This window comes from Choristoneura fumiferana, chromosome 24 (genome assembly GCF_025370935.1).
Source record: "Choristoneura fumiferana chromosome 24, NRCan_CFum_1, whole genome shotgun sequence".
Taxonomy (NCBI): domain Eukaryota; kingdom Metazoa; phylum Arthropoda; class Insecta; order Lepidoptera; family Tortricidae; genus Choristoneura; species Choristoneura fumiferana.
This window is the reverse complement of record NC_133495.1, coordinates 6,496,053-6,516,947: the sequence shown is the minus strand read 5'-3', so window position 1 is coordinate 6,516,947 and position 20,895 is coordinate 6,496,053. Positions and strand designations below refer to the sequence as shown.

General features: G+C 38.0%; 1 protein-coding gene across 1 annotated transcript in view; it reads left to right on the top strand.

Moving 5' to 3' along the window:
- Dpp10 (Dipeptidyl peptidase 10) overlaps nt 1–6,876 on the top strand; it is a 179,102-nt gene extending 172,226 nt beyond the window's left edge. Inside the window, exons 13-19 of the mRNA XM_074106623.1 lie at nt 1,023–1,195; nt 1,762–1,904; nt 2,215–2,406; nt 2,727–2,884; nt 3,151–3,362; nt 3,812–3,987; nt 4,388–6,876. Of these exons, the coding sequence (XP_073962724.1) occupies nt 1,023–1,195; nt 1,762–1,904; nt 2,215–2,406; nt 2,727–2,884; nt 3,151–3,362; nt 3,812–3,955 (1,022 nt within the window). The 3' untranslated portion in view covers nt 3,956–3,987; nt 4,388–6,876. The remainder of the gene's footprint in view (nt 1–1,022; nt 1,196–1,761; nt 1,905–2,214; nt 2,407–2,726; nt 2,885–3,150; nt 3,363–3,811; nt 3,988–4,387) is intronic.
- Nucleotides 6,877–20,895: the final 14,019 nt, after the last annotated feature.

Genomic DNA, 20,895 nt, shown 5'->3' with positions numbered 1-20,895 from the left:
ACAAGATAAATAACTAATGAATACTTAGGTACTTACTCTACATAAAAGACACTAGTGTACAGCAAAGATAGAATAATAAAAAAAACTAGTTACCCCTCGTAAGAGTTAATTCGCCGGTGTCGGCAGCAGTCCAAAATGTTAATTTGCTCGGAGCTCCGTTATTTTAGGAGCAGGATTAAACGGCGGTGCTTTTGTTTCTGTGCCCGTGGATTTCCATTACGTATATTTTAAGCCTTGAAAGCAAAAGTGGGATGTGTGTCCTAGGAATTAAATGAGAATTAAAAAGTATTGTGATGGTTTGTAAAATTGTAAGCCAAGTTATAGACCATGCGGTTATATACAAAGCTATCCTAAAGGTAGCATTCTGATGTTGACGACCGCGACACACGACCGCGACCGAGTCGCGAGACGTACTGATTGATTACTTAGTATGAATTAATATGAAGCACTGACGGATGCAAGCGACCGCATCGCGAGTTCATCATACTAAGCCGGGGTGATGGTAGGGGAGACCGAAGAGAGTGTAACATTGTCGATTTTTGGGAACTTTTTACTGCTAGCAAGCTCGCAACAACACGTGTTTGATAGCTTGAGACCTGAACTAAAAAAAACCCTTGCTATTGCGAGCTCGCTAGCAGATAATAAGTTCTAAAAAATTGACTTTGTCGCTACTCTACTCTGTCACAACTGTCCTAGATCTCCCTACACCGCACTACCCATCGCTATTTCTCTCCCGCTGTTGCTAAAACTGTTGCTCACTACGCAGGTTGAGGTCCTGGGTTCAATCCCCAGTTGGGGAAGGTAAATGTATGAATAATACGAATCTTTCGTTCTCGAGTATTGGATGTTTAACATGTATTTGAGTATATATTTATTTGTATAATTACCTACCTATGTATGTATTTACCCGTTGCCTATAGGTAGTACCCATAGTACAAGCTTTGCTTAGTTTGGGGCTATAGGTCAATTGGTGTCAATTGTCCCATGATATTTATTTATTTACGATTATGTTCTTCATTCAGAGCACATCCAGCAGAGCCTTCCGTGCCTATACCACGAGGCGCACTTCAGCCCGTCCTCGGCCTACTTCGTGCTGGAGTGCCTGGGCCCCGGCGTGCCCACGGCCAGCCTGTACCGCACGCTGCTGCCAGAGCCCAGGCTGATGCTGCATCTGGAGAACAATACTGCTATCAAGGTAACGCAGAGAGCGCGAAGACGCGAAGCTTGAGCGCAGACATTTGTCTACAAGAAATCGATCAGACTTAGGGCAGAATTAAGGCATTCATCATCATCATCATATCAGCCGTAGGATGTCCACTTACTGAACATAGGCCTCCCCTCATCACCCGTTGCTTCGGTTGGAAACGGCATCTATCGTGAACCCGTGGCTTTGGCGAGATCATCCGTCCATCTCGTTGGTGGAAGTCGTACGCTGCGCTTGCCGATCTGCGGTCTCCATTCGAGAACTTTTCGGCGCCAACGATCATCTGTTCTCCGTGAATTTATGGCCTGCCCATTGCCACTTGAACGAGCTAATTTACTTGGCTATGCCGGTGATCCTCGTTCTTCTACGTATCTCCTCTTTTCTGATTCGATCCCGTAGAGAAACCCCGAGCCTAGCTCTCTATAGCTCGCCAACTCTGAGCCTGTTTATAAGACCTATAATGAAGCACCACGTACATTCTGCATAGGAGCAAAGCTCTGCTAGCATTGGATAGTCATATATACCTACAAATTTCACGGAACCCTCGGTTTTTACAGGAGCGGCTGTCATCAATAGCCATCCCAACGCCTCGCACGTTCTCCGTCCAGCTGTCTAGCGGGCACACTGCGCGCGTGCGCCTGCTTCTGCCGCCAGGGTTGAGGGAAGATGAGGTCACCAAGTATCCGCTTGTGATGAAAGTGTAAGTAGGCCATGGAAAGTCTAAAAACAGTTGTACAAAACAGAGGCCTTTGTCTAACGCACTCGGAAATTCGATCGTTTTCACCAATTCTTCATGTCACACAGTATGCGATAAAATGCTGGTAAATGCTATCACGAGTGCCAGAGCGTTAGAAAAGACAGCCGCAGTTCTAAATGGAAAAGTCTGCAAAGATATCTTCAACATTTTTCATACTTTTGGGTGCTGCGCTCCCACACAGCCAGTTTGATTAAAATTTCGTCCTTTCACGCACCTCGTCCCGTACGTGTGTTGAGCCCGTTCTTTTGTTCAGCCACGGGGCACCAGGAACGCAGCTAGTGACAGAGCGTTGGACGCTGGACTGGGGATCGCTGGCGGCGGGTGCGGGCGCCGTGCTGGCGGCGGTGGACGCGCGCGGTGCTGGCGGCCGCGGCCTCGGCGCGCACCACACGCTGCATCGCCGCCTCGGGACCGTCGAGCTGGCTGACCAGCTCGAAGTCGCTGAGTGAGTATTGTACTAGGTTAATAGTTTTACAAGATGTCAGATGCGCGTCGGAACCGTGAAATTTGTTGACCAGTTCGAAGTCGCTAAGTGAGTATTGTCTCTGCTAAGTTACCAGGGAAGCAGCGGGGCGAACCAAGTTTTTCACTGACCTTGATTGAGCGTTTGTGATGTCATGCTTTTTAAACTTTTTAAATTGAACTATGGCGTACTTGTCATTCATAACTTGTACGTTTTTGGTGGATTTGGAGTTGAATTTTAATCAAAATTACCTGGTGCATTTTAAGTTGACCTAAAACTAACAGGATCTTATAAACGCGCAGGTATCTCCGCGACTCGCTGCACTTCATCGACTCGCGGCGCGTGGCGGTGTGGGGCCGTGCGCACGGCGGTTTCCTGGCGGCGCTGGCACTGGCCAGTCCGCTGGACGTGTTCCATTGCGGAATCGCCATCACCCCCATCGTCCGATGGCGATACTATGGTGGGTGTTACCAGCGGAGCTTACACACTCGGTGCTTCTCAACGAAGATTTTCTAGTTTAACCTCGTGGGGCCTGGCGTAATATATCCGTAATATATATGACATAAAAAAAATATTAACTTGATTGACGTTCGGTTCAAATTGTAAAAACATAAATTTTACGTCGGGCCTGAGGAGGTTAACTTAAGCTGGTGAATGAATTTTAAACTCAAACTCAATCCATCTATTTGCTTGTTTGCCATTTTATCCATTTTCATGTTACAACAGCATCAGCGTACGCGGAACGATATATGGGCTTTCCCAACGCGACGGGCAACTACCGCGGTTACGCCGACGCCGACGTGACGAAGCAAGCGGCAGCGTTGCAAGACAAGATGCTGCTCCTAGTACACGGCACAGCGGACGACAGTGTGCATCTGCAGCAGACGATGGCGCTAGCACGGTCGCTCGCTGACCAAGGCAGCATGTTCCGGCAGCAGGTAAATAATATGAGCAGCTGCAGTACAATACAATGTATGATGTGCTCGATTAACTCATGGTCATAGCCACTCATTGCAGCAAGTTTCGACAGAAAGTACAATGCGTGTGTAGATGTAGTTTGGTGTACCAACCAGGGTATTTCGCTAGTAGTTTGATTGATGCTGACGTAACCAAAGAAGCCGCAACATGGAAGAAACATTATTCATCATCATCACTGATACACCATGACAGCTTTTACCCTTACAGCTAAATTGAACTGACTAAACCAAGCAAACTACACAGTTACATATTCTACAGTTCTCTAGATACTCATTGATGGTGGTGATGTAGAGCTGGAAGGCAAATAAATAAGAACAGTCCGAATCCCATTGAGCACAGGGTTACTTTGTATTTGTTTCACCCTATCTGACAAATTTCCCGGTGACCTTCACACGTCTATGTCCTCCAGATTTACCCGGACGAAGGGCACAGCCTTTCCGGCGTCCGGCGGCACCTGTACCGGACGATGTCCGCGTTCCTGGACGACTGCTTCCGCAAACAGGTGCCGCCGGAGACCAAGGCGGGGCTCCGGAACGGCGGCAACCTCGACTGAGATACGTGGCGGGACGAAGAGTTGTACTCTTGGTGAGTTTTTTTTTTCTAATACACGTCAACGAGCAATGGGAGGAGAAGTGTTATGTATAATTGCGACCACAACATACGAGCTAGGCGAGCGAGGCGAACGCGCCGCGGCAGCATCTAGTGGAGCGCCAGGTCCAATTCATTAAATGGCGGGGTTTCATTAAATACCCAGGAATTTCATGATCTGGCGGATTTTACGCTTGGGCGACAGCTATACGAATAAAATATAACAATTAGCTCTATTTCCTGGACGTCATGATTTGAAAGCCTTTTTTTAGATTGATTTCAACAACTGTTCCATACTAGCGTCGTGATCTAAACCACAACCTACTGTAATTGTAGCAACATGTCTAAATATTTTCTTCCTAAGTTATAAACTCTTAGATGATTCTTCAATTTTCAGGTAATAAGCGGAGTCGTCAGCACATCGTAGGAACCTTATCCAATTAACCTGTAGTACAACAATTCCATATCCTGACCTCACTAGCAATGTCTACTGCCAAAGAGTGGACTGCTCTCAACACATAATCATGTATGTGATATGCATTAGTAATAAAAGACATTTTTATCGTATTTTAAAGAAACTGTCAATAAAGTGCGAAATTGCCTTAAAATTGGACAGCGTGAACGAGAAACTATGATTTCTTGATATTATTTGTTAAAATTTGATCAGCCTGTGGCTGTCGCGTTGCTAAGGACTGCGCGTTAAAACGGTTGTGTGTTCGGCTAATGCAAATGTGTGAGTGTACAGCGGACATCGGATTGGTCGCAGCACGATGCTTGTCCACTAATAGAGGGTGTTCACAAGTTATTTATTAAAATTCGAATTTTGATATTTTATGTTCAGAGTTATAACATACCTAGTTAAAATATTTTTCATGAAATTAAATTTCAAAATATTCTTTTGCATGTAATATATTCGCGAATTTCGGATCTTTATTTGCGTCTTGAACATTTATGCTGAATACATGTTTGTAAATTTAACAGTTATTGACTTAGACGTCATTAGCATTATTTTGTTTCGTCAATATTGACAACGTTGATGTAATTGTCAACTTCGACAATAAGCAAACTTGTGTTGCAGAATGTTCAGGACTAAATAAAGTCCCATTAAATTAGGTACCTGTCCTAAAGAGAGATCCAACGCAATATATTTCAGCTAGTGACAAATAAAGGAATTGACAGTAGCTCTTTAGTCAATGAGTTTTGTGATCTAGTAGTTAACTCGTTATATATAGACCTAGTATCATCGTCAATACGTGGACTCGAAAACGCTCAGCTTCTATTGGAGACAAGGATTTTTATTTTAGTTTTTAAAATTTGAACCATTTTGTACGAAATACTGTGAGAAACTAGAAGAATATCCAAGTTGTAATGGACGGGCCACATTATCGAAGCATCCAGTATCGGGCAACCAGTGGATGCGAATGGCGAGTTGTCGTTCATTGTGGCGTTCTGAAGGGGATACCTTTGTTCAACAGTGGACGTCTTCTGGCTGATGATGATGAATGTGAATAAAACAAGAGCTTTTGCGTACCTACTAGTCAAATTTGAATACAACTATGGTCAGCTAATTAGATCTTTACCTAACTGCGCATCAGAGATAATATCAGAAGGACCAAAAAATGCTCAAAAATGTGTAAACATTAAGAACACATTGAAAGTAGAGTCTCTAATGCGTTTCATCGTTAGGTAATTTAAGGTTAATCTGGATTATTTCAGCAGATAACTGGACAAGTCTGAAAGAATACGCCTGGAAAAGTTTGCTTGAAATTTACAGTCGAAGTCTACAGTGTATCTTTAAATTATTTCATATTTCAGTTTGACTGAACACCCCTGTAAATATTTTTCAGGATTTTTTAAATTTTAAAATGGTTCCATACATTACTCGATGATCAACGTGTGCGTCAAAGGCTTGACTACACTTCAAAACTTCCGATGAAAAACTCTAACATACGTATTCCATCAAACTAACCTAACAACATGCTGAAACATGCCGGAATAATTTAAAGACAACCTGTGTATACCTTGGCCTCTGTTCAAATTGTTTGCTTCAAAAACGCGATCTCAGTTTAAATCAAAAATTTCAATTTAAAACCCATACGGAAGTGCTCAAACTTGTTTAAGCCAAGGGTGAAATATTCTGGAATAATTTTATGTTCATGACACAGTGTATATTATTTTGAAATTAACTGGCAAGGCCGAACCAGAATTCGCTACAAAATCCTTGTCACCAAAACGAAGCTTCCAATATGCATTTTATCATCAAAATGCACATAAACCGTCATTTCGGAAGTTAGCGTTAACGGAAAATGGTAAAGTGTAATTTCTAAACGACAAATAATTGTACAGTATTAGATATAATAATCATTCGCTTTGTGGTGTGTCTCGCAGAACAATGCTTTACAACCTCAGATATAGCTGTGACCACCTTATCTTCATTGTATGGAATATCGCAGTTTACAGGGATAAAAAGTTATATTGATCTGGCACAAAACATTTTTCTATTTGTAAAAGCATTTCTAAAACCAGTTCAGGAACTCCAGAGATTACCCTATAATAAGAGTTTATACATATACACACACCTCTCTGTAGTGTATACATATAAGAGTTAGTACATATAAACTTTACAGTTTCTTTTGTAGTTTATACATATTTATAAACTCTTATACATAGGTACATGTAAACTCTGAGTAGTAAAGATTTCTAATCTTCTTTATAGTGTAAGGCCTGCGAATCTTGGCAGCATAAAATTAATGACGGCAAATTAAAAAAGATGGGATTAGCAACACATTGTAGCAGTTAAAAAATATCGGTACGTCAATACGTAACAGGGGGCACGCACAAGCGCGCAAACATTCGTACAATGTTCAAAATGAAATGAATAGCTCGACATGTAATCCGTAAATCAGCAAACATTGCGCGCGCGACTACACGATGTTCGCGTTGTACAAACATGTCGAGCTAAACTCGATTTAAGACGTGAGTTATCCGGGTCATGAGTGAGTCTCACGGTAGTTTCATGTTCAAAATGAAATGAATAGAATGAAAAAGACGCATGCATGTTATTCTTAAAACATTGATTCTAATTCAGAATAAACTGAATAGTCGAAATGATTCAACAAATACTTTCGTCATCACAGATATTGATTAGGAATGGTTCATTCTCTTCTGTCATATTGTCCTTTTCATTGTAAACATTTTCAATATTGATCACGTATTCTTGCGAATGTGATAACCTAGCTTTACATTTGTTGCTTACATTGCTGCTTGCTGAACTAATTTTTAAGGTTGCCAGTTTGCATTGCTACTGCCAAGACTCGCTAGTCCTCCTCTATGGAATTCATGAGCGTTGCTAAAGCTAGATCTGTATTTTCTCGAGTGACCTTGCTTGTGATTCTGTAAAAAGAGCGCGAAAAATTACGAAGTACCTAGGTACTGAGACTACACGCTTCTCATTTGATGCGTTAAGTCGTGCGGCTGTCGGCATGTTGTTATTTTAATAAAAGGTCTTTTCAGCAGCTACAGATGTATACGTCTGTCTACTGAAACCGTCCGTAAGATTCGTACACAATGCGATATTTTTTAAAGCAAACATTTACCTTAAAAGCATGATCATTTATTTGAATTTCTGAACTTAAAAGCCGTTAACTTAAAAACGTCAAAGTTTAAACGCCGATAAAGGTGACAAGATTGGAGTGTTATCAAGAGTGGAACTAACTTCACCATCTTAGTGAAATGACACTTTTGATAGCTCGCCTTGATTGTGTTTAGAGCTCAATATAATCTACGTACTCGTACAGTAGAGTAGATATAACCAGAAGGTTAATGTCGCTCGGGACTCGTCGGCTTTCTTCGTTTTTCCTGAAGATTCAAATGAGAAAGAAAAAGAAAACCGATCAGTTGCAGGTGTACGTGGACAGTGTACTTACTATTGTGAAGTATTATTTTGCGAGACACACTTTTTTTCATATATTTGATCTTAGACAAGACAATTGCTCATTCTCATCTCTCAAAATTTGCATGTTTCTAGTCACTTCAATAAAGATTAGTATTTTAAAGAAATTTTATTAAAGACCAATAGTTAAAATACAATTTTAATCTATAATCTAGTGGGGAAAATATTAAAATTAGTAACTTTGTGCATTAATACTTTTAGAATGGTTTAAAATCGTAATGTGAAGTTAATAATAGCAATAAAAAGATAGTGAAAGTACATCTTAAAGTAAGAGCACTTTTCCAGTTTAGCACTCACGTACATACATTTTTATTCACTTAACGGCGGATTATTTGAATTTTGAGTTTTTGTAACTTTTGTAAACATTAATGAGCCGCGTCAGCGATCGGCTAAGCGGGCACAAGTCACAAGGCGCGACTATAAGTATCTAAGTCTACTCCTTAGTTAGAAAATCAAAGTTTGTATCACATCGTCCCTCTCACTCACTTACTAAATACTGTTAAAATGAGCGGGACGGCACAATAGGAAGTTGAAATTTCTGGCTTCAGAATAGTTTTGGGCACTATCTCAGCAACAACATTATAAGGGTGGCCACATACACTCCGAATTCCGTTTCGGAATTTCGGACGCAGTAAATCCATAGAAATCTATGGACCTACCACATACTGACAGTAGTTTTCCGTTCGAACTTTTCTCTGATTCGGAATTCCGCATGGTGGCTTGTGCGTTCAGAATTGAAATAAGCGTATGTGTGTGATGTATTTACGGTATCCCGAAACGGAATTCAAGCAATATTCAATGACAATCAATGCACTTCTCTTATTTTCTGGCAATCTCGTTTCAAATTTTAATTTTATAAAATAAGGAGTAGGAAATGGAATAGAAAACTTTAAAGGACCTGTATTTCCAGATAGATACAATCTAGGTTAATTCATATTCAAGGCTAGAGTGAATAGGCTATTACTGAACCTTGTAATGTTTGTAAGTTTGTTAAGACCAAATCTTGTAAGTCAAAATATATAACCCACTTTTATTCTTATTAATTGAGAGCACAATTTTAGGGGAATTAAGATTAATCGATAATTTTCAACGTAGGTATTGTACTATACTCGAATCTTGTAATTTGCGCTCAGCAACGCTACTGCCTGTTCATAAATCATGGAAAAGGTCGGAAAGTTAAAAATTCAGTCCGAATATAAAACGTGAATTTTTATGCCGAACTCGCTACAAATACAAACTCATGCACACACGTCGAACAAACTTTCATACCCGGTCCACGGTCAATATCACACAGAGTCAAAGTGTAAATACACCGCTGCATACCTACATATAGTAACCATTCCATTATGCATGCGAGGCCCCTGGATCAGATGGACCTTATGCTTATTTGCGACTTGGTATAAAAAATAGTTTAAAAGTATAAAGAGCAAATTAAAGGTTTTTAAATAAAAATGGAACAATTCGATCAGAACAAAGGCTGTTTGCCTTTCTGCTATGATTGTCATTACTGACTATGACTATAATTATGGAGAAAGGTAGAAATAACAACGATTCAGTGGTTGTATGAAACTTTACCTCTGTGGGGTTTATTCGTTATTTAGGTCCGGATTAATTCCCAAACAAATATTTGAAATTGCAAATGTGGCGAATGCAATCTATCCGTGGCGACTAACACAGAAACCTTCTCATTGCAACTATAGAGATAATCAAAAATAATATTTATATCCATATCTAATTAGTTATGTTGATTACTATAAGGTTTGGTGGTATTTCAGTTTAAAAAATACTTAGTATAGGTAATATGAACTACTTGCTCACTTCAATAATATAAGTCCTTTAAACTCAGCTGCTCTAAGACATGTTCCTGAGTTGAGTAGCCAGAAAATCATTCGCTAGTGTTATATTTGACACTTTTTTTCGTGTAAAGTAACTGCCTGTTGTAAATTCTACAATAAGCCTAAAACGCATAATAATATATCAAATGGACCATAACATGTATGTATTAAAATAAAAACACAATAATTGGTTTTTATTTTTATTTTTTAATGACAATTTCGCCTCAGACTGTACCTGACAATGAGCAGTCAGTAATGTTGCAGTCGCTTAAAATGATAGAAACCAAAGACCTAAGTGCCAAATGCGTCGTTATTTCTTGTTAAAAGTAAGTATCATTAAGATATATTTATCAAATTATTAATTCAAACACTTTCTTAGCAACGATCGTTACAATAATAAAACTACACTCAAAAATATCCTAGAGTTGACTTTTATAATTCTCTAATTGGTGACTTAAAATTAAATAAATCTCAATTTTTATTTGACATGAATAAATTAAATACATTTTTATCGACATTATTAACGCATTCACTGCCACCGACGCATATATGCGTTTCCGGAACTTCGCCCAGTGCCGCTGTTATAATTATTCATACATTTTGAACGCACATGTGCGTCGGTGGCATCTATGGAAGTCAAGTGGCAGTGGCAGTGAATGCGTTAACCATTGAATTGACCACACGGCCATCACGGAGATACCTACGATGTGGCTACATACGCTACGCCGTAGCAGCCCCGCGTAGCATGTAAACTCTAGGTACATGAGTATTTAAATTATTTTAAATTATCAACTTTTCTAGATACATAGATCCGTGATGAGATGAGCTCCTAATTTTATCGTTACGGCAATATTGCCACACGATTTACTACGAGCAAGGTCCTACGCTAGCTGACGCGGTTTGCACGGGGCGGGTGAACGATTGTTGAATAACCAACAAAAATTGGATAACCCACATTATCACTTCAAAGTTTAATATCTCAAAAACGGCTGAACCGATTTTGATAAAACATGTCTAGGAACCATCGCTAGAAACCCTGCTTTCAAATTAAAAAAATCGCATTCAAATCGGTTCTCCCGTTTAAGAGCTACAGTGCCACAGACAGACACACATAGCGGTCAAACTTATAACACCCCTCTTTTTGCGTCGGGGGTTAAAAATAGTATGAGCAGCGCTAACTGCGCGCCTCGTGTGCGACGGATTTTACCTTCACCCGCGCCTGCGCCCGCGAAGCATCCGCGTCAGTTAGCGTAGGCCTTAGATTCGCAGCAATATTGTCGGAAATATTAGAAATTATTAATAACTTTCTGGGATCTTCACATAACATCAGCCAATCAGCCAAATATGTGGTCTACCACCCTAAAGTTGGTACCTAATCGTTTGCATGTCACAAAACAATAATGCCAATAGACAAGTTTGTCAACTTGAAAGTTTGACTTTAGCGACATATTCATTTGATAGGAACTTGATTAAAAATTTATAGACCACTTATTTGGCTGTTGGTGCATGATTCTACAGTTTCTTAAATACAATCGAATATAAAATCTTTTTTCAGACTAAAATTTGAAATTATATGTATAAGGGACTCAAGCGTTCGCTTCTTGATAGTGTTATGATCAAGATACGCACATAATGTGAAAATACTGCCTTATCGGTGTTTGTTGTTTCCTTCTGTTTGTCAGCAGTGTCTATTACAACTATTAAATGTACTTATTTATGTGTATTTTTTACCTGACTGTCCAAAGGAGGGTTATGTTTTCCTTTAGAAATATGTCAATCGGCACTTGTAATAGGTCTGCGAGCGTTCCAACCGCTATCGGTTTCTCGTTGCACATATTGAAGAACTGAGAAACCGTTAGTTAGCAAGAAATTTTAAATAGTGAATTGTAATTTTATTGCACCGCATGCGCACCAAATCATTTTATTCCACTCTACCTGACTCATTTATTTAGTATTGGCTCTGTGCACGACATCAGCGCCACCTAGCGTCCGCAACTTTTATGGCTCTGATGCTCTGACGTTTTGAAATTTCATCGCGACATTGTGGCAAAAATCAAACCTGTAATGTATTAATTTATAATACAAAGTTACTGTGATACCGTGATTTGGGTGGACAAAAGGTTGTGAATTAATTTTTGGTCATTAAAATTGAATGAGGTAAGTAAAATTTATTCAAAAAGTGTGTTTTATTTTCGTTATGCCAGGGTTTGTTTACTTCATTTTTAGTTGTACTTTTACTGTAAAACAAAAAGATAAAGCTATATTATTGGTTTCTTTTAATAAAAGTAAAATTATATAATTGTTCTTATAGCGCTAGTAATAAATTAAATATCGGTTTCAGATCAAAATGATACTCATTTTGAAGAAAGGTTTCGTGAGTATCACTCAATATAAAATTTCAACCACAAACCGAAACCGTTTCATAAGGAAAATTTTGCTAGACATGTCCGAGATGTAGAGGAATTAAGAACAAAACAGGGACAGTGTTCAATAATTCAAGCTCGCATCATAACACAAACATCTATTACTAAAATTAGGTAGTTAAAGTATATACAAATTGCTTTGTTAATGACAGATTCATATGAGTGTGGCAGATGACAGAGCTAGAACTATTTCTACTTTTGGCCACCATGAGCGCTGCGATAGATTTCATCGCCCCCACCTAGTACTTCGCACCCTCCCATATAGCGGTTGGAACGCTTGTAGACCTACCCATTTTCATTTGTAATTTATTGAATCATGCGTTACTTTGCGGAGGTCCATATCAATGAACTAAAAGAATTTCTTAGCTCACCCGCGACCTTATGATAGTTAAGTTTATGCACAATATGCGTGTTCGTGCAGTTCCTCCATCTCCTTACTGTAAGAACACACACAAATCACACAAACCCATCTATCACCACCACCACACTACACTGACGCGTTTCGAACTCAACCAGAGCTTATCTTCAGAGCAACACAACCGTGCACCATGTTACCAGATGTTATAATAATAATAATAATAATAATCATATTTATTCAGACTTTTCAATCCATTTTGTTAGTAATACATAATCACTTATTGACTAATGTTAGTAGCGTTCTATGTTAACTTAACTTAATTTAAAATAATAATAATAATAATAATGTCAAATTCACATGTCACGTATAAAAGGAGGCACAGGAGCGTGCAACGAATGCCAGTGCCTCATGAAAGGGCCGTCAAGCCGCTCGGCCACCACCGCCAGCAGCCGGTTGCCGCTGTCCCGCGCTCTGCGCGCCATCGAGGCCGCTCGCTTGCGCATCGTAGCGTGGAAGCAGTCCACGCGCGCTTCGGCGAACATGCTCGACGCACTGCAGAACGGGGCAGCCGCAACAAGGCTCTAAGCGCGTTATTGTATTGAACGCGGAGAGCGCTGTACGCTCTCTTGCTATATTTAACCCACAGGCTGCTCGTATAGAATGTCATGCAATAGGCTCGAAATAATGTAATTTTGACAGTACGAGAACAGCGAGCGAACCTGCGAGCCATCATATTGATTCTTATCGACAACGCTCTCCGCTCTCTGTCTAGGTATATCTTCGTCGTCCTTCATGTCCTCGGTAACGATGTGACCCAAGTACTTGAAGCGATTCACCCTTTTTAAAGATTCACCAAGAAGATGAGCTCTGTTTGAGTTCGAAACGCGTCAGTGTAGTGTGGTGGTGGTGATAGATGGGTTTGTGTGATTTGTGTGTGTTCTTACAGTGTGGAGGTGGAGGAACTGCATGAACACGCATATTTTGCATAAGCTTAGCTATCGTAAGGTCGCGGGTGAGCAAGGAAATTATTTTAGTTCATTCACCATTCAGTCTGATGGGCGGGACTTTGGATGGACATTTTGTCCCTGATTTGTGAAACTAAAAATTCACTTTTAACCGTGTTATATTTCAATCCATGGGCAAAAGCGTACTCCTCACAAATACCCAACAATTTACGGAGACCACCGACTGACGCACTCAGCAATGCCATATCGTCCGCGTAACTGATATTATTAAAACAGACTCCATCCACATGACACCCGACGTGGCAGCTGCTGAGCGCGACAATCAGTTCGTCCATGTAAATGTTGAAGAGCGTAGGCGAGCTTAGACCCCCCTGTCGCACCCCGCACTCCAAACTGAAATCGTCCGACAGCATTTCTGACCATCTCACATTGTTACCTGGTTTGTTAACATGAAATACTTACTTGTTTAACATCTGGTAGCATGGTGTACGGTTGTGTTGCTCTGAAGATGAGCTCTGGTTGAGTTCGAAACGCGTCAGTGTAGTGTGGTGGTGGTGATAGATAGGTTTGTGTGTGTTCTTACAGTGTGGAGGTGGAGGAACTGCATGAACACGCATATTTTGCATAAACTTAACTATCATACACAAGGTCGCGGGTGAGCAAAGATTTTTTTTTATTTCATTTTCATTTGTTTTTTGCAAAGGTTAGTATTTTTTTGCTTAAAATGTGCCTGCCACAATGCGAACCGCGTAACTTTGCCTCAATTAAGTTAGCTTCAAGACGTGTTGTGAACAGGTTTCCGCACGATTGCATCCCGTTGACAGTTAAGTATCTTTACTGCGACGCTACTTAGTAAGTAGGTAGTTGAATCACAGATGCAATGTTACGCAGTGCGAGTTACATTTAGTGAGATGTAAAAGTTAATTAGTTAGTTAATTACATTGCGAGAATTCATTAGGTACCTACAGCTGAGGAAACTGAATCGCATACTAACTTGGAACCTTTTCATAATAAATTTCGCTTTGATTTCTTTGGCAGATGTATGAGATGTTTACATGACATTAGTAGAAAAAAGGTTCCACCCTGGTACACGATTAAGTTTCTTCGATTGTATGTAATAAGTACTTACTTACTCATATGTATTCGATTTGCAACTCCATTTTATTCATCTCCAATGTTTTAGACTTTAGACGATGCCTGTACGCAGTGGTTTGTGCCTAGTTTTAAATATTAATGGCACTAGATTAAGATATTAATTATTTTTTGAATTGTTTGGTGTCGCCTAACATAGCAATGATTTTGATGTATTTCTCTTTTATCCTCTTTCAAAAATGTAAAATAAAAGAACGATGCTATCATGAAATAATTTAATGACTCAGATTTGTCTTTTGTACAATCGTATGACGGCTAGCAAGTGTATTATGAACATACATTTGATTGTATGCTATAGTTTATTAGTTTAATTATGACATATATTTAAGTACCATCGAGGAAACTGAATTACGTACAGTCGGTGCCCTAACATAAGTATCCACTTTTCTATGCAACCAGCATTAAAAAGTGGATACATAAGTTAGGGAACCGAGCGTACCAGAGTGGGTCGTTTTAACATCAATTTCGCTAGTACTTCTTTGGCATCTTAGATGTATGTAAGGGCAATATGATATCAGCGGCACAAAGGTTCCACCCTGTTACACAATTCAGGTTCTCTGACTGTACATTTCTTGCCACATAAATGTTGAAACGTTCGTAGACGAATAATACCGATCGAAATAATATCCGGAAACAATACATATGATCCGAACTAAGGTTATAGTTAAATACATGGTTTTCTATTTCTTTGAACACGTTAGAACGTTAAAAAAGACTGTACTTTTAACCTAATACGGCCCAAAATAGAAATTTAACTAAAATACATCAGAAATAGTCATCTCAAAAGCATCTCCAATAAGTGAACATTAAACATGGATTCGACAGTGACATTTTTGCAAGATATTCTACAAGTAAGTATTTCATATTAAAAGTAGGTATACTAACGTCAAAGGTCAAATCACTCTATCACTCTCTAATGGATAGTCAATCCTGTTTTTGACTGTATCCCTGTAAGTAGGTCTTAGAATTCTTTTTACTCAGAAGTTCATTGACTTTCAAAGCCGAAAAATATTTACCGAAATCACGAAAATACCAAAACTCTACGCTAAGTACTTAAGAGCGGAGCAAGTTGAACTTTGTATGAGCAAAGAAACAAATAAGGACCGAAGGGAAAAGGTATTTTATTTGTTTATTTTTATGACTTCGCATTACGAAATGAGTGAAACGGTATGAGGAGAAAAGGTCTCGTTTGTTTTATTTTGTTTGTCGAGTCGTGGGCTGGTTTAGTAGCAAGTTGCGATATTATCTTTCATGTTATTTGTCATAAGTCATAATCATATTAGGTGCTGCGCCTTATGCCGTCTTGGTAGCATCATTTAATAAATTTTTGCACTCAAAGACGTCAATTACTAATTAGATTTAACATGATTTTCCTTTTTAATTTTAGAAATCAAAGGACTTTTGGACTTTAATTATTTAACATTGTAATTTTACTTTTGGCTGACATTTTATTGTATTTCGATTATTATTACCCATATATTGTTTTATACATTTGACGATCCTTTTGTAAATGTGTTATAGTTACCTGACATGTATTTATAATGTATTTTTTCAGAAGGTTTATAAATATAAGTAGCTATCTAATATATGTATTGATTTATTGATGTAGGTGCATACCTATTACAAAAAAGAGGTTTAAGAATATCAGTTTTTGTATGTTTTTTATGAAAAATTTGCAGTTTAATTAATAGGAAATATACAATATTAACATGCGATCACATCGCACAGTCGTCAAGCAACTGAATATGAACAAGCAACCTCGACGTAAAGATGGAACACGTTTATTAAAAAGCTGTTCTTTATTAAAATATCAGAATTAAAATTGAATTTCCATTTTCTTTAAATTTATTAAGCAAATACGAGTATTAAATATCACACCCTATCTCTACGAGCACTTATAGTTATTATTCATTATTTCAATTATAACACAGCGTTCTGTTACAATCATACTTAGTTGTTTAATAATATACGTGTTCCTAATTTAATAAAGAGTAATTGTACCGTGAAATTCGTCTCAAAGTTTCCACGGTACTTCAAAGACCTTTTGTTTTCGCTATATTATTGTCAAAACGCTTGTTGTCGTATAATCAAAACAGTGTTTGAAGTAAAGGAAAGTTTTGTCTTTTAAATTGTGATTAAAATATAAAATTTTACTTAAGTCCGCGACTTTTGCTTTAATCATAACATTTTGCAAAAAACGTGTGTAGGTACTTACCTAGTAATTTAATATTTGTCACAAATAGTCTTGCTATTAATGGTAAAACGAAAATACCACTAAATATAATTATTTTTAACATTAATTGACTAAAAATGATTTTATTAGTACGTCATAACACAATACAAATACTTTTCGTTAAATTAAATGTGATCAGATAAAAACGTATCTAAAAATGTTTTTGATTTCATTATGAAACTCATGTGGCCCTTGAGGGCCTTCTTTTAATATATATTTATTTCGGGGATCTCGGACACGGCTCTGACGAAATTTGCTATGTGAGGGCATTCGCGGGCGAACAATCGATCTAGCATAGTACCTATATTTCTGGGAAAACGCGTGTTTTCAACATAAAACCCAAGTACTAGGTACGGTACTAATTCCATGACCAGCCCATGACTTCGAACACTTTTCTGCATAAGCATTCATGCATCAAAATTATAGTATTAGCTCTAATTTTATTTTTAATGAATAATATACATATTGTACCTATTTATTTGTACATAAGTTACGGTTATGTTTAATTGTTATATGTTTTAAATTGTACATAAGTACATATTTATTTTCCTTAATTTAAGTCCGCAGTTATAACGTAAATATATGCATATTGAGTTTGAAATAAATTCTTCGAATCTATTTAGAGCTTCTATTTGGAACTCCCAATTTACGCTCCACAGCTGCTATGTTTATAATGGTGATCCAAATATTGTTTTTAAAAACTGAACACAAATGAGCGCCAAAGTTCTATTCAAAGACTAGGTAGGCCTGTTGTTTCGGAGTTTATATTAACCTACTGTTATTTGAGTAAATTATCGTTGGCTAAGTCAACTCCTCGGGGGTGCAGCCCTCTTTGGCTCCAATTCAGCCATGTTAAACGCTATGGCCGGATTTTTCCCGACTGCACGCCTCCATCTTCTATAAAGAATCTCATCATTTTGAAAACTTATATCAAATAAATAAAACTAAGGGCCTAGTGTCTCTGGCCCTTAAAAGCGACTCAAACAAAAAAAACGCTATGGCCGTTGATTTAGAAGTGATTGCACAATACATATAAAATAAGGCACATCAAAAACCAAACAAAAATTACCTTAGTACCTACCTAATTAGAGACACTTGAAAATTGCCTGTTTCCTTCAGTATCTCGTAAGGCCCAACGTCCTAAATTTAGGACCCACGTCAAAGCTAATGTCAACTTCACTGATTGACATTAAGTTTCAAATTTGACGTGGGTTAATCTCTTGACTGGCACACGAATGTAGTGACGTGCTCTAAACGCCACGCAGCAATTCGTCTAGTAGATAAAAACATAGTAGAAGGTTTTAATTTGAGAGGGATGTTGATTATGTATGATAGACTTTGCGCGTGAGCCTTTTCATTGGGGTTCAAAGTTAAAAAATGAAAATTGTTATACCAAAATGCTTTCAATACAATACAATAACTCTTTATTGAACACCAACTCATAGTAAGCAGTACAAAAACATAGGTAGATAGGCAGGTAGGTATGTTTCGTTGATGATTTCGTTTTGCAATGCCGCGTAACCAACATGGCTAATACTAATACCTCGTATCTAACTGGAGGCAATTTTTACAAAAGAGCTTTCAAATGAAATATAATTTGCGTTTATACATAGGTACAGATGTTATATCTTAAATTTGTTACTTTTATTGGGTATGCGGCATTGCAGTATCATCGACGCTGTGCCATTAACGCCTAAATATCCATTCGTAATATCAATTAAATTAACTTAATGAGGCTGTGAAGTTAATTGTTAAGGCCAATATTTGCTTAGGCCGGTGAAACAACAAGACAATGGTCTGAGTCACGCAAACCTTCTGCTTAAGTAAATAATGCGCAATTAAATACAACTCGAGCACAACCTTTTGGAACTTAATGCAGTTAAATATGCTGAAGATCTTAATATCAACAGATTAACTGATAATTAGCTCGTTAAAGTGGCAGTGGTGGTGGATGGGCAGGCCATATAGTACGGAGAACAGATGGTCGTTGAGATTGGGACCGAAAAATTCTCGAATCGAAACTTAATTTTAAAACTATTGTTATTTAAATGTAAGTGCATATTTAGTAGTTATATTTACTGTCAATACGAGTATTTTCTAATCAACTTGTTTATTGTTACTAAGTTACTTCACGTTTATATTTGAAAATATTTAGCACGTTTTATAAACATTTCATTTAAAAAAACTTATTAGTCTGAAAATGGAAACAGGACGATTAACTTATCCGGCAAAATTATAAAATATTACGTAATAATTAATTATTAGTAGACTTGATGATATGAAAACTCTCCTGTTAATGCGTGTGAATGATGCAATGTGCCATTTATTACTTACCTACCATTTGTCGTCGTGCCGCATGTTTTAGCAACATTTGTCATTAAATGTATTGAATATATCGAAAGAGGGCTGCACTTCGAATTTAAATACTTAAGTATTATTAAAATATAATTACTTCTAAGTATCTACGCTGTTATAACTACAAATTTTATTTACTGTTAAATCATACTTCAATCACTTGGTCGAGACTATTATCTATTGTATTATGAAATCAATAAATAGATATCATATAAATGTGTTTGATTAAATCTCGTATAATTTTCAGCATAATTTTTATTGAGATTTTGAGCTGAAAACAGTGACAACATACTCGTATGTTCCATTAAGAGCCAAAAATATTATCAAAAAAAACTTCTGAAGAACAGAGAACCTTCTTTTTACCCCACTGCTCGAAGAAGGTAATGTTTTTTGAGCGTGTATATCTATTTATTTGGAAGATCAAATAAATAGAGATACATACCTACATACAAAGGCTACAGATCTTCTCTGCAGCCTAACTGGCTGGACGGATTTTAACATGTATGAGATGAGGTATCATTAGATTCGTCAATCTATCTGAGTGATATAGTGTAGGTACTAGCTGTTGCCCGCGGCCCCGTCCGCGTAGTATTAGGTTATTGCTATCCCGCGGGAACTATGCAGCTTTCCGGGATAAAAACTATCCTATGTCCTTTCCCGGTACACAAACTATCTGTATGTATACCGAATTGCATGTACTTAAATCGGTTCAGCGGTTTAAATATGATTAACAAACATCCAAACATCTTCACAAACTTTGACGCTGTTGCCCGCGACTCCGACTCCGGCAGTCGGATTTTAGATTTTCATTTTTAGGGTTCCGTACCTAAAAAGGAAAAAACTGAACTTATAGGATCACTTTTTGTCCGTCTGTCTGTCTGTCTGTCAAGACCCTTTTTCTCGGGAACGCGTGGAGGTATCAAGCTGAAATTTATATCGGAGGTCTACAGTCCCTTGGAGCTGTGAAAAATCAAACTTCTAAGCCAACGCAATCAAAAGATGCAGCCGTTTATGCTGCAAATTTCCGCAAATTTTCGAAACTCGCAAGGGAATCAAAACCTACAGGGTACTTCCCGTGAACTCAGAATCTTGAAATTTGGTATGAAGGTAGCTATTATAACACAACCAACTAGAAAAGTCTGAAAATCTTGATTTTTTATGTCTGTCTGTAAATATCATTGACCAATAAAATCTGACCCCACACTGCGTACATTTTGCTTAAGAGTAGGGCTCTGCATACACTGGATGTATTAAATCACTCGGAAAAAGCGAGAAATATCTTCTAGACACGATTCCCGTTTACTTACATACCTATAAATGTGTACGGAACCCTCGGTGCGCGAGTCCAACTTGCACTTGCCCGGTTTTACTTCTATGATTTAGTTCAATCAATTTTTTTTTAGTACCTAGTCGTAAATGCAGATACCTATAATATTTGTTCTTAAGTTTAAAAACATAGATATAGTCGCAATAAGAACAATAGGAGCTGTAGTCTAGTGTTGAAAATGGGTGCACCTTGTTTTGCCAAAAAACTTTTTATCGAATAACATAACATAACCACATTTTATCGAATATTTCTCAAACAACAAGGTGTTTCTAGCTGCTATAATCTTTGCTGCCCTAGTATTATTT